The sequence below is a fragment of the Crocodylus porosus genome, unplaced genomic scaffold, assembly GCF_001723895.1.
Source record: "Crocodylus porosus isolate Cpor-Errol unplaced genomic scaffold, CroPor_comp1, whole genome shotgun sequence".
Classification (NCBI taxonomy): Eukaryota; Metazoa; Chordata; order Crocodylia; family Crocodylidae; genus Crocodylus; species Crocodylus porosus.
Window position 1 is genome coordinate 16,903,717 of NW_017728923.1, and position 14,046 is coordinate 16,917,762.

The 14,046-nt window shown below is 41.7% G+C and overlaps 1 protein-coding gene across 4 annotated transcripts in view; it reads right to left on the bottom strand.

Moving 5' to 3' along the window:
• MKL2 (MKL1/myocardin like 2) overlaps positions 1-14,046 on the bottom strand; it is a 160,310-nt gene that overhangs the window by 63,456 nt on the left and 82,808 nt on the right. For all 4 annotated transcript variants that reach the window (XM_019540137.1, XM_019540134.1, XM_019540135.1 and 1 more), the window contains one exon: positions 1,279-1,344. In XM_019540137.1, the coding sequence (XP_019395682.1) occupies positions 1,279-1,344 (66 nt within the window). The remainder of the gene's footprint in view (positions 1-1,278; positions 1,345-14,046) is intronic.

Here is a 14,046-nt window from a genome sequence, read left to right on the forward strand (position 1 = left end):
TGTGGCACCCAGAACTGGACGCAGTACTCCAGCTGCGGCCTGACCAGTGCCGCATAGAGGGGGAGGATCACCTCCCTGGACCCACAGCCCTCTGCTGCCCTGCCGGAGAGGACCCCCAGCTGCCAGGGTTACAGGACCCAGTGGCTGCTATATCCAGAGTGGAGCACGGAGCCTGCCCTCCCCCTTCTCCCATGGCATTACTGGAGTGGAGCCCCACACAGAGTCCATGGGGGGTGGGACAAGATGCTGGCTGCATGTGGCAGGGCTCCCCGCCCTGCTGGCCTTCCTCTGGGGGCCCCTGTGGCTGAGCAGGCTGGATCTGGCATGGGAGGGCAACAGGGTGGGGAAGCTCATTGATGCTGCCATTGCCACCAGGAGCCCCATCCTAGCTGCACCTGCCCACCCACCAGCAGCAGCACAACTCTATGCTGCTACTGCTGCCCCCATTGCCTCCAGGCAGGCAGTGAGCACCTCACCATGATGGCTGTCATGGGGCACCCAGTGGTAGCAGCACCAAGCCACCTGGCCCTGGCTCCTGGGCTGTGGAGGCACCCAGGAGGAAGGCAGCAGGGCTGGGAGCCCCACAGGAGGCAGTCTGCATCCTCCCCACCCCATGCACAAATCTGGGGGGGCCACATGCCCCCCCCCCGGGAGTGCACACAGCAGCAGACAGCCTACCTCCCCACCAGCCCCCTAGACAAACCATCTGCACCCCCATCCTGCACCCCCCCAGCCACAAATGCCAACCCTGCTTCACTCTATCCCTCACTATGGCTGCCTCAATCAGCCCCCCACCTCCCCCCGGCAACACTTATGCTACCCACCCCCTGACACATAGCCTATGTTCCCTCCCCCACATAGACTTACCTACAAGCATCCGGTGGAGCAAGCAAGCAGCTGCTTTCCACAACTGCCTGGCTGTATTGAACTTCTGTGTTGCTGGCCATGTGCATGTGTACGTATGCACATGTGCACATGGCGCCCCCTACCCCTTGAGTCCCTCTCCCCCCAACCCCAAGCATTCCCTTCCAAGCTGGAAAACTGCCAGCTTGCAAGGGGAAACCCATAATTCCCACATTTTTTTCTGTTAAAGGAGAAACTGTGCATATTTCCACAGTAAATGGAAAACCTGAATGCCTGGCTATAAGTTTTCCCAAAGGTATTAAAAGGGTATTGTCAAATGCTAAAATTGTTTTTATTGATATATTTTAAAATTGTCTTTTTCAATGATTATATACTTCTTAAAATAGAATACAAGTTAAATAAAATTAGTCTTACGTGGCATGATGCCCTGGTCTACCAGCTGTTCTCTTGTTCTCCTTTGCTGCAGCCTAAGCTGAAGTACTGGTAAAAGAAAATAGCAATCATTAATTCACATGTAATGATACCATCACCTACTTAAAGCTGCAAGAAAAAAATTAAATTCTAATTAAGATGTCAAATATTCCACTACTGTAAAAACCACTGTGGCTATATCTATTCAGCATCACACAGGAAATTGTATGTAATGGGCAGGAGGTTGTTTTTAAACCTCTGGTATCATTGACAGGAGCACAAAGTCCATACCACATCTTTGCACTGCATTGTTAGAATGATGTCTGAGGTTCATAATTTTATGTACCAATTCACATATATTCAATATTTTTAAAGGATTTTTTAAGTAGAATTACTAAATTCTAAATTTGTTTATATATTATTTACATAGCATCTGCTTTCCACTTCAAACTCCTACAAGTCAGATAACATTTTAATTTAGAAATGATGTTATATTTATTTGCCCCAAAATAAAGTCTTGGCACTTACAGAGCACCTTTTAACTTAGTATCTCAAAGTGTTGTACAAAGAACATTCCCCACTTTTTAAAAATGGAGAGCAGAAGAGGAGACAGATTAACTGATTTATTCAGAGTCACCCAACAAGTGACAGTCAGAAATAGACTCTTATCCCCTGCTACTTCCTTGATTAATGGGGAGAGCTTTGTCCTGTGACAATGGTTTAATACAAGCATTCAGAATGTAAGCCCACTCTTGTGATTTGCAAGAGATCCTGCTTAACTTTCAGAAGTAAATTTTCTATGCTTTTTAAAATTCCAAATAAAATCCAAAGTATTCAACTAGTTAGGATTATTTGCATTACCGCAGCACCAAGGAAAAGGACAGTATTAGCATGAAATGTACTGATACAAAACAAGATACAGAGGCCCAAAGTAAAATCTGGCCAAAGGAATTTTATTAATGTGTGTGTTTTTTGTTTCTTTTTTAAATTTTTCCCCTGTCTAACCATATCTAGATTTTTAATTTAGAGGGTAGCAAAGAGTATTGGGATTAAAAACCATGGCTAAGACTTCAATGCTGCAGAATGAACAAACTTTACAGCATTAAAATCAAATAACTATGGGTGTTCTGTAGCAGTTTTTTAGGTGGTATTTTTGGAATTTACATGCACATGAGGATTCTATTACTCCTCATATGTGAACACACAGACTGCACCTGTACAGCAGGCTAGGCACTAGCCATTAGGGGCAGCCATTGCTGGGCTGGGGGAGTGGGCGGGGGATGGACCTGGCTGATTCAGAGAGTCAGCACCCGCCGAATCTCTGAATCAGATTTGGCCAAATCAATTCGGGACAGTGATTCAAATCACCATATCGAATCCCTGTCCCCTGAATAGGCCGAATCTGAAGCAAATACTAGCCAGTTCGCACAGGCCTACTAGCCATGTATGTGTCTGACTATGTGTGCATTGCCCTTGTGGACACCTACTGTTTGTTATCTAATCCCTAGAAATATAGGCATCCCCAGACCCATGACTACTGGGTATTGCACTCTGGAGAAGAACTCTCCAGTATTTTAATCTCAATCCTGGGCTGTTAAGGTATTTACTTGGAAAACTGGAGAGCCAGATTCTAGGCCCCCCTCAACAAAAGAGGGTTTGAACTTGTATTATTCTGACTCAGCACAGTGGTTTAACAGCCACGCCACAGGTCAGGCATCAGCCAGTCCCTTCTCTGGCACCCCTACTGAAGCTGGCAGAGGGCAGGTGGCTCACTGAGATGGTGGCTGGCTGGGAAAGGAGGGAGCCTTAAGCTCTAGCCTAGAGCCTTACTCCTAATGAGGCACAAACTTCCCCTACATATTACCATGCATCCTTCCCCCACCCAGTAACTACATTACATACAAGGGGCAGTGGCCCAGATTCAAAAGTAGTGCCTGATACGTGGCCTGGTGGTTAGAAACTATGCTGAGAAATGACAGATATAGGTTCAAACCACCTTCATCTTCTCAGGCAAGTGCCAGAGCTACTCAGCTAAACCAGACAAGGGTCCTCCACCACTATTGGGTTTGTTGCTGGGTTACACACCTGGGAACAGAACGGCTACCTGCATACAAGTAGCAAAAAGACCATGTAGACGACTAAGAAACTGCCACTTGGACAATGAAAGGGAAACAGAACACCTTAAGAGAGTGCTACAACACTGTACAGTTTTCAGACAATCCAAACAAGTAAGCTTTGAGGTTTCGAAATGTACACTATTATCACCAATACCGTGCCTTAAAGAGAAGGCTCTGACTTGGTTGGGTCTTTTGGCTGCTACTGTAATATAAATAAAAAAATCAACAGAATTAATGTTACTGACTTTACAGTGAATAGAAAAATCAACCAAGATACGTCATAATTTTGCTGATTAAAAAAAATGTCATCTTTGGTTTTATGCTATTTCAATTCTTCCAGTGCATAAACCACAAAAAAGTAGGGATAGAAGGGACCTCTAGAGGTCATTTACTCCAACCCCCTGCTTGGGGCAGGATCATCCCTATCCAAACCACCCCATACAGGTGCTCGTCTAACCTAGTCCCAAAATTACCCAATCAACCCTGTTGCACAGCTAGTCAGACACCAAAAGCACCCTAATGTGCTAACTGGTAAAGCAGAGGTAAAAAGGCTAAACCCTACACAGTCTGTATTAGTCTGACCACAGGGTAAAATTCCTTCACGATCCCAAATGTGGTCATTGGTCTAACCTAATAGGAGGTTCCTCTACCCTGGAACCTCTGGGTTTTAGTCCCAGCCACATAGGTACATCCCAGTAAAAATTCCCAGCTTCGGCTGCAGCCAACACCCAATGCTTCTGAGTAAGGTAACCCTAGGATGGGGAAGAAATGGGGAAAAAATATTTCCTGACCCCACGTGGTAACCAGAAAAACTCAGAAACATGGGGAAAACCAAACGCCCTCCATTTTGCTCTGCAACATGGGACAGCAAGCGTAACTCCACATATCACACCCTCTAAATGGACAGTCAGTACTTCCTTTTTTTGCATCTACTACATAAATTCTCTCAGCTCCTGTACATTTCTTTCATAAGTAAACTGGTTGTAGAGCTCTGCTTCGTTCTCATGTTGCCGAGCGTGGTCCTCTTTAATATGCACCTGGTCTAGGCTGCATGGCTCTTGTTATCTCCCAGCAATCTATTGTCTGGTGGGGAAGGTAAAAGGGGGGGGCTCCTCAATTTACAACTGTTGCTCTTTACGGAGCACTTCAGACATAGCTACTTTTAGATCACGCCTGATCAATGCTCATTCAACCTTTCTTTGAATCCTGCCAATGATGGAGATTCCACCAAAAGCCATCGTCCATAAGCTAGACAATCTAATAAGATTATGCATCTGAAAGTAGAATTAATAATATGATCTGAAAAGAAAAATATTTTGTCAATAAATATAAAGTTGACAATATAATTCATTTTGGTTATATGAACCAGTGGAACAATTGCTAACATAAAATACATTGGTTAGTCTAAACGCAGCTCTTTCCTAGGTTTGGCACCGTTGTCAAAAAACAAAAGCCACAACAATCAAGAATAATAACCTTTTTCTAAACTTGACTCTTAAGGTTCTCCCCAGTACGATCAATCTACAACTACCTTTGGTTCCCTCTGCCTCAGAGACATGCTAAAATTTTTACACTCCTGATTGGGGCTGACAAGGCTCCCATATCCAGCAGTGAATACAATTTTGCATATCTGTGCACAATTCTAGTATCTGACTTCACTGCAAATTAAAAAGCACCTCCCTACTGTATACTTAAATCTGATAACATACTGGTCTAAAAAACTATAGTACCCAATAATTTATTACATTTCTTAAAATACAGCACCTCTATTTTAAGCCCTTACTGTATAGAGTTCTTAGACTTCTATAGAACTACTTTCATGAGTAGGAACTGGTAAAGCCATGCCTTTGATACTACCAACACTATCATAATTAGTGTGGAGATCTTCAAAGCTCTTAATAGATTTAGGTGTGTCAGTACCAGTTCTTCTTGTATAGATGACTGCAGCCTCTCTTATATTAATTTTAAATGCTTAAAGTACAAGATCCTATTTCACCTGTTACAAGCCAAATTGACAGCCAGACATGACTTTTTATTCTATTTCACTTTGTATTAATTCCTGAAAAATCTGTATTTTGTAATGTCTTTGTTTTAGCTTTAATACCAAGTCACAAAACGCAGCAAGGGGGAGGATATCCCACCCACCCATGTTTGGCAAGAATGGTTTTTCAAGGATTTGACAAAAGTGGAAAAGGATCACACAATCTGACAACTCAGACACTCAGAAGGTAGAATTCTTCTGGCCTCAACTTTATATTTAATCCTTAAGATTTTAATCATATTAGAAAAAAATACTGCAGTCTAAATCAAACAACCTAAAGTAAAATAATGCATAAAATCTTTTCACAGTAAAGCATGCCTTGATCCTTCATATGATAAAGACTGTGTAAAAATAAAATTACAATGCATTCCCAAGACCTTTCTTGATAATTTATGGATGAATGATTAGGATACACTGTTCCCATTGTACTTCATTAGAAGACAAAACAAACTAAACATTGGCCAGAACATCAAAATGAATGCAATTTCTTTAAAATTAGGCTGAGGACAGAGTTCATTGTTTTCAGAGTTAAAAGGGAATCAGCTGGTTTCCTGTTTCATAGTGCAGGAAGGGCGGCATTCTGGCTAGTGGCAGGCTCTCTCTTCTTGCTAATGCATGAGCTCAGGAGTGAGGACATTTAGGTTCCCCGCCAGACTCAAATGTAAACCTGGAACATGAAGGACATTTTTCTTTGTCACCAATGCTTTGAGAAAAATACCATTTCAAACTGAGCTAAATTATACCTGCCCGAGTCATTTTTGAACATAACAGCAGCCTGTCTACTATAAGAGTTTGGACTGGTACAGCTGCAAAGGTACATCTCTCCCCCCAAGTAAGCAAGTTTTCAAGCTCCACAGAGGAAACATGTTCTGCAAATGCAGGATGTTATTGCAGTTATTTAGACAGGAGACTTGAGTTCTATTTTCAATCCTGTATTAACTCACTGCATGACCTTGGACAAGAAATACTTGTCTTTCTTGTGCCTCTGCTTCCCTCTCTGTAAAGCAGGAATGATAATGCATATCCACATTTGTAAAACTGACATATACAGCTGGGAAGTACTACATAGAAGATGGCGGTGATAAGTAATAGAGAAAATTGTTTAATACTTTTGTACTTTAATACTGGTAATGAATATTACAACTGCAGTTTGGTCCGGTGTTTTTCTCTTGGGGTTTCTGTGTTGCTATACAGTATAAGAAGGGCAGGGACCAGAGAAAGCAAGAGTCAAGAAAATTCTGTGTATGCAGTGCAAAGATATTAAAACTCATGCTTGAGTTTAAGGCATTCCCATAGCAACATAAAAAAAACCATACTTCATGTAATGGAATATACTGTGGAGCTGCAATATCTTGTAATTTATTAATAAGGGAATTAACGGTAACCATGGAAATATTTTTCTAACTGTAGTCACACTTGGATTTAATTTGGACTTTTCCTTAATTTTCCTCCAAGAAATTACAGAAGTTAGTCTTCCATGCTTGAATCCAACAGCAGTGTTTTATATTTTATAATTTTTCCTTGGCATACCTGGTGTTGCTAATTTAATTACTGAATTACAGAGTTAGTTATTAAATTACATTTAAAATAAGACTTGTTGGCTAAAACAAGATACAATAATGATTACTACCCTGTAAAACTACTCTGTACTTCCTGACCTGATTTAAAATCGTGAATGCCAAAAACCTTAAAGGATTAAATCTGTCACCTCAAAGGTTTAAATGGTTTGAACACTGGTTGGACCAGATGATTGCTTGAGGCCTCTTGATCTACGTCACCATTTCACAAGAGACAGCCAGGAGCCCAGATTAACGTGGCAAGGGTATTAACCTTTAATTTGACAACGGCTTGCAAAGCACTTAGTCTATGTGTCTACTTGCTCCATCAAGAATGCTTGTATATTCATTAATAAATCTGCAGCCACAAGGCATGTTAATAAGCACGGAAAGCTCTCCAAGAACAGAAAATTAAACTACCTTAAGTTCATAACTGCTGCAGATATATAGATTAAACAAAGTATGATTACATGAAATAAAAATAAAGTGTTGTGAATCACATTTAAATGCTCTTTGCTCTTCCTTAGAGGAGAAATACAGATAGATGAATTAAGCTGTAGAAATATAAAAATATTGCAAAATATACATAGAAACACAAGACGAATTAAGAAGAAAAATACTTTCTGGTATATCCTTGCACAGAACTGAATTTGTTCACAAAGGGGTGAACTTTGAATTCTAAAACAATTTCTGGTGCTTTTCACAGTATCATTCACGTAAAAGAAACTATATTAAGGCACCCTAAGATATGAATGAATTTGCCTATTCAGTATGTGAGAGGGTGTGTGCGTGTGCGTGAGAAGTCTAGCTTCTGGTATCACCTTAAAGACTACCTGGCTCTGAGAGACATGAGCTTTCATAGCATCAGACAAAGGTTATTACGTATGAAAGCTCATGCCTCTCTGAAGCAAGTGTCACCTTGCCCTGCCATCTGCAATGCACTCAAAAGGTTAGACCCTTCAAATTTATAAGGTAAATTTAAAAACCCTGAACCCAAACCTGTGAATGTGGCCCACTTGGAACTCCAGCCCAAGCTGCAATGTTGGAAGAGGTGGCCAAACTAGTGACATGTGCTGTCAATGCTCTATATCAGGGATGCCAAACTCACTCTGCACTCCAGGCCAGATCTGCACTGCAGGGCTGGATCCAGATCTGGTGACAGCAGAGCAGGTGGCTGTGCTGGCAGAGCTGTCACTTGCCCCCTTGCTGTTGAAGGCTGGTCCCAGCATGGCTTGCTCCACAGCCTTGAATTCTGTGGCAGGCCCTGACCCTGCTTGCCCCACTCGAATTCCCCAGTGGGCCTCCCTGACAGACCCTGCTCTGTCCAATACCTTTGACTTCTTCATACAGCTTACCTAAAGACCATTAAAGTCCATGGAAGTTTTCATAATGACTTCAGTGGACTTTAGACCCCCTTTTATTTTGTTTCGTCATTCCTTACAAAATAGTTTGCTTAATGGCACCTTTGTGTGAAGAGTGTTTGCAAAGTATAGGTAACTTCATAAAGCCAAAGATCCCAATCTTGCTTGAGCTCTGTGCAACCGCAAGCATCACGTATGTTCATTGTTTTTGTTCTTGGGTCCCATTGATGCAATCAAGAGTCCTGACAGATGTTGAACTGACATAATGACCGGTTCTCCATTTGAAATTTTGTTCATTTGGAGTAAGTGAAGTTTATCAGAATCCAACCATAACAACACTGTGAATGTCAGTGTATCAACTATTTTAAAAACGAAAGAAGCTTTTAATTAAAGTAGATGTCCAGCTGTACATCCAATTTTCACTACTTGTGAAAGCCCCACTACTGTGTATTTCTTGAATATTAACTTGTACAGCAAGTGCAAGAAATGTTAATTTCAAAGTTTTATATTAATCATGTGATTGAAATGTAATAACATGAGGCTTTAACACTTGGGGAAACATGGTGGATTTCCTATGACAAAGCACAGAAGCATCCACTAACTAGTGGCTAGGAATTAAATTATTACCCTAAGATTAAAATGGAGAATCCCTTTAAAAATCAGGAGTGTCATTTTAATTTGGATCGCACAGAACTTCAGACAGTATCACATGTTGTTTAGAAGTGGCATTTCAAGATTCCCCCAGTGCAAAGTCTTCTTCTCCAGGGAGATTCACTGGGCCAAAACTGAACAAACAATCTGACTTTCCTCTTTCCCTTTCTCAAATCAATGCTTTTTGATGTTGCCTGTAAATAGTAAAAGCAGGTACAATTCTTGCTCTGAACAGCAAACAACCAGGCACAATGCATTTAGCTCAGATTTACTGCACACCTGCGTTTGGCTTTACTAGGAACTCCAAACACAATGAAAATAGAAGTCTTAGGAGAGAGTTACATCTACACACCTGGTCTTAGCTGTCCCTATGGCATCCCTTCAGAGACTTCTCTGCCCTAGATCCCAACTCCCTATGCCAAAAAGGCTATTCTACATCATTATGTCCTGTGTAGAGTTATTATACCATATGTGACACAGTAAGCAGGAAACAACATGTCCATACAAGCACAGTGGATCGGCAGGGGATGCTGTTACCATTAAAACAGGCATAGGGAATTCCATCAGTCAATCGGATACTTCTACAAGGAGATAAGAAGACATAATTTATGGTATTTTGATTTTTATTACCCCTTTTTGTCTTGTCATTTGTATCTACTGAGGCTCATGATTAAAGAGTTCATTAGCTTAGGAAACCAAAAGCAAGGCATAGAGAAGCTGAAGTCTGTACGAGACAGAATTACAATTTGATAACAGCAGTTTCTACTTTCTTCAAGTTATAATCCTTTTCTTTCTGTTAAAAGCAAGTAAAAACCTTTGGACCACTGTGGGTTCAGCTAAGACTATTTTTGCCTGAAAATGCCATCTCTTGGTGATGCTCTCATAAAACCAGGGTGAAAGTTAAATCCAACTCATGCACTTATCTCTACACTATAAATTCTCCATAAAATTTGTCATGGATAGCACTCTCTGAAAGCCCCGTCTCCTTCCCAAGTTCAAATAGAAGCCCATATTAGAATTTGTGTATGCGGGAAATTTATACAACTTCTACTCCTATTTCAAACATGTGCTCCAGTTTTTCACCTTGTTACATGGTAATTACTGTAAAATTTTAAGAGAAAAAGATTGACGGTAGGCTGCAACTTGGCATACAAGGTCTTGATGCGGCCAAAAACAGCTCTACCATAATTTTATTAAATTAATTTGGCTGATAAACTACATGAATGGTACAGAAGTTTAATGGTATTGGATATTTTCTTTCTGCCCTTGTATATCTTAACTTACAAGCTCAATTAAGTGAAAGAGTTTACTGTATTTTCTTGCATACAGCATGCCCCCCAAATAAAATATATACCTTGTTTGTGAATGGGAGAATAAAGAAAAAAAAAAGATCTTTCCTTGACATCCTCTCCCAAGGAGCGACAGGGGTCAGGTAGAAAAAAAGAAAGTTTTCAGAGCCAGCAGCTAGAGAGACCTGCATGTAGTACACTCAGCTTCACTTTTGCTTTCCCTGGCAGATGCTTAGATGGCAGAAACAGTGGGCACTGACAGACGTGCAGCCATGCGTTAGCCATTTCAGAAAGCCATTCCAGAAAGCGCCATGAGTTAGAGCAACCTCCCCAACCCAACAGGCACTTGCTGGCATTTCAAGATGAGGCAGTGGGCTCCAATTCACCTGCGCCACTCCAGCTCAGGCTGGGCAAACCCGTTAGGAGCTCCGTCCCCTCCTGTCTCCCCCTTCCTGTCCTGCGGACAGCCCTGGTAGCAGGGCTTAGCTACATCAGCTGAGCCCCGATCACATGAAGGGACAGTCGGAAATTAATGAAAGCATTCCACTTTGGAGTGCCTTCATCTGAACCCTCATTACATAAAGGCTAATTTGTCATACGATCAGGCAATACTCTGCAGCTGTGCACTTCTGTCAGGGTATGGATGTAGAGCACTTTCAGGGGGTCAATCATGAGGCAAATGTCACTTTTGTCAGCACCCCTTCATTACCATATTTCCTTGATTTCAAGTTTCAGCAGATGAATTTTGAGGTGTGTGGGGGAGGGACGAGGGGAGAGGAGGAAGGTGCATGCTGTATATGAGAACACACAGTATTTATTACAGGGTAAAACTGTTCTTTCCCCAGTCCAGGCACAGAAGTGACTCTCTCCTTCTACCCTCCTCCACCTGTATGATGCTCTGCAGAGTGAAGATGGAGGGAGGAAAAAAGAAGTGTTGAGTCTTATGCTGACTGGGAGAAGGACAGACATGGACATGGTCAGCCAGGAAGATTATTTGGAAAAAAGGTAGCACGGCTGGAAAGTTTATTGATCATGTATTGATGCCATTTCTGGGGAGGCAACAGCAGCATCTATTAACTGGACATTAAACTCCTGAAAGTTACTACTGTGCACTCTCAAGGAAGATGTTACATATGAAAGAATGCATTTTAAATGCCAGAGCAAGGAGCAAAATTAAGTCAATCCCAATTATAAATTCAAAAGTAAATTGTACAGTCAGTGCTTCATGATGGCATCCTTTCATTTAGGGACATTTCTGAAGCTATGCTAAAGCTTATGTCTGTGGAAGCAGGTATCCACAAAAAAATGAACAAACCAGGCCAAAAATACTGCATGAAGCCTGCTGAATTAGTGGAAAGGTAGTAAGCTAGAATTATCTTTTATGAAACGAAGAGGCATCTTGGAGCACAATTTCAAGGCAATTCTGAAACACCATCATTTTCTTTTAACATTTAAAAATGTTAGGCTAATGTAATGAATGCAAGGCAAATTGGTAATAACAGGACATTAATTTAATCTAACTCGAGATAAATGGAGTATTATATACAATTAACAGCTTTAATTATTTTAAATCTCAACTTTTACAAATACAATACATTGTACTTGGTAAATGCACAGCAAGATAATTTATTTAAAAATGCAAATGCTGCAGAAGTACAAACATGTCCCATACCTTACATGAGGACTATCACCAACTATACAGAATATATACGGGTATGGGGGTATAGGGTTTTTTGTTCTTTTTGTTTTTTGAGGGAGGTGCAGGGTATAGTCTTGTATTGCTCTACTGCACCTGAAAAACGTGTTTAATTTGAATTTTTAATAGCACGTTTCTGTGAGGGCAAAAGAAAAAAAAGGAAATAACAAATATAACAAACATTAAAATCTGCTGATAAAGTTTTGATTCCTTTAACAATCTACATGAGAGGCTACCAGAATTACCACTAACTGTTGAGAAAGAATTACCAGAAAAACAGGAGAGGCTAAAACTTCTGAGTGTTCGTGTGCCCTAAAAAATAATACCATTCATAATTTCCTTGTAAATTGTTAGAGAAAATTTCCCAATCCAGAAAATCACCCTAAAGATTGATTTTCTCTTTGGTAAGCTAAATTACCGGCAAACATTATCTGAGAGGCAAGAATTTATTAAGATGGTATCTTTTATTGGACCAACTATGTAGTTCAGTTAAAGTCAGATAAGCTTTCGAATGCAAGACATTAAACATGTTTATCCTGGATCAGAATGCTCAGCTAATTGTCATACCAGTGATCCAGGTTTCCTCTGTTTAAAAATTGCAAATTATCTGATTAAAACACACACACACGCGCACACTCTCTCTCTCTCTCTCTCTCTCTCTCTCTGATTAACCCCCTGCAATGAAATGGGGTGATTAAAATGAAATGCCACTATATATGGATATATGTATGTATCAACTAATCACAAAGTTTTATTAATACATATACTGACAATTTTAAAACAATTTGGAAATCTACCAGTGCCTCAATCACTATAATAAAATAAATTCTAAGTACCTATACATTTTGGTTTTTGATTTTGGTTTTATCATGGAACATTAGAGCTCCCCCAGCCTCTTTAGCCCCTCCTGTTGCTGCTGGGTGGGCAGGGGGCACTTTGTGAGGGCAGCGTGAGGCTTGCAGCAGCAACAAGCTTCCTTACCCAGCCCTGATCTTCCCTGCTACACCAGGTTATGCCTGCTGGGCTGCAGAGGCCATGGGGGGAGGGCAGCAGGGTGGGGAGCCCAAGACCACAGTGGTCTTCCCAGTGTAAAGTGTGCCCTGCCCCATGTACAGATCTGGGGGGCATGTGCCCCTCTGCCCCCTCCTGGGAGTCTGCCAGTTCAAGTCCCCCCCACCTCCCAGACAAGCCACCCACGGCTTATCCCGCTTCCCCCCTCCCCCCCCAGGCCCTGCACATGGCCTTGGGCCCTAAGCCCCACACACTGCCCAAGCGGGGCAGCAGCCTCAGCCCTGCCCAACTCCCTCACTATGGGGGCTTCAACCCCCACTTCCCCCCATCATACATACTTATGGGAGCTCCTTTCCAGGCTGCCATGTGCATGTGTACATGCACATTGTACGCTCTGTCTGACCGCCATTCACCCACTTCCCCTAGGCCCCTGCAGGCTGGAACTCTGCTAGCCTCCACAGAACTCTGCAAAAGTGGAAAACATGCATGTTTCTCTGTTAAAATAAAAAATCTGCATTTTTCTTGGTTAAAAATAGGAAAAATCCACATTTTTTTCTGTTTTTTTTTGCAGGGAACAGAAAACCCGGATCCCTGATTATTACATTTCATTGCCAGATCGTTCTCAAATGTGCAACCTACTGTACCAATACCCCAATCTGAATCAGACATATTTGTCTGGGTGCTGCACAAACAAGCAGCAAGAATTGTTTCCTGCCCTAATGAACGTGTAGTCTAAGATGACAAAATGCAGCAAGTCAGAGGGACAGAACAAATGTAGGAAGATAAGGAAACTATAAGCCACATCAAGATACTATCAGCAGCCAAGTGCTGCTTCACTCAAAAGCTACAGTACTTAGCCAATAGCTACAGCTGTGAAAGGGTTCTCTCAAGACTCCACCCCTTCAGTTTGCTGAGCAGACGCACGTGACAGCCATCTTAGCAGGTACATGGCATGCACAGTATTTCCAGGAGTGCTGCTTTTCCAGCAAAGAAAAGAGCTTCCCTGCTGAAAACATACAACCCAATTTTGAAGGGTTGATTTTGGGGGG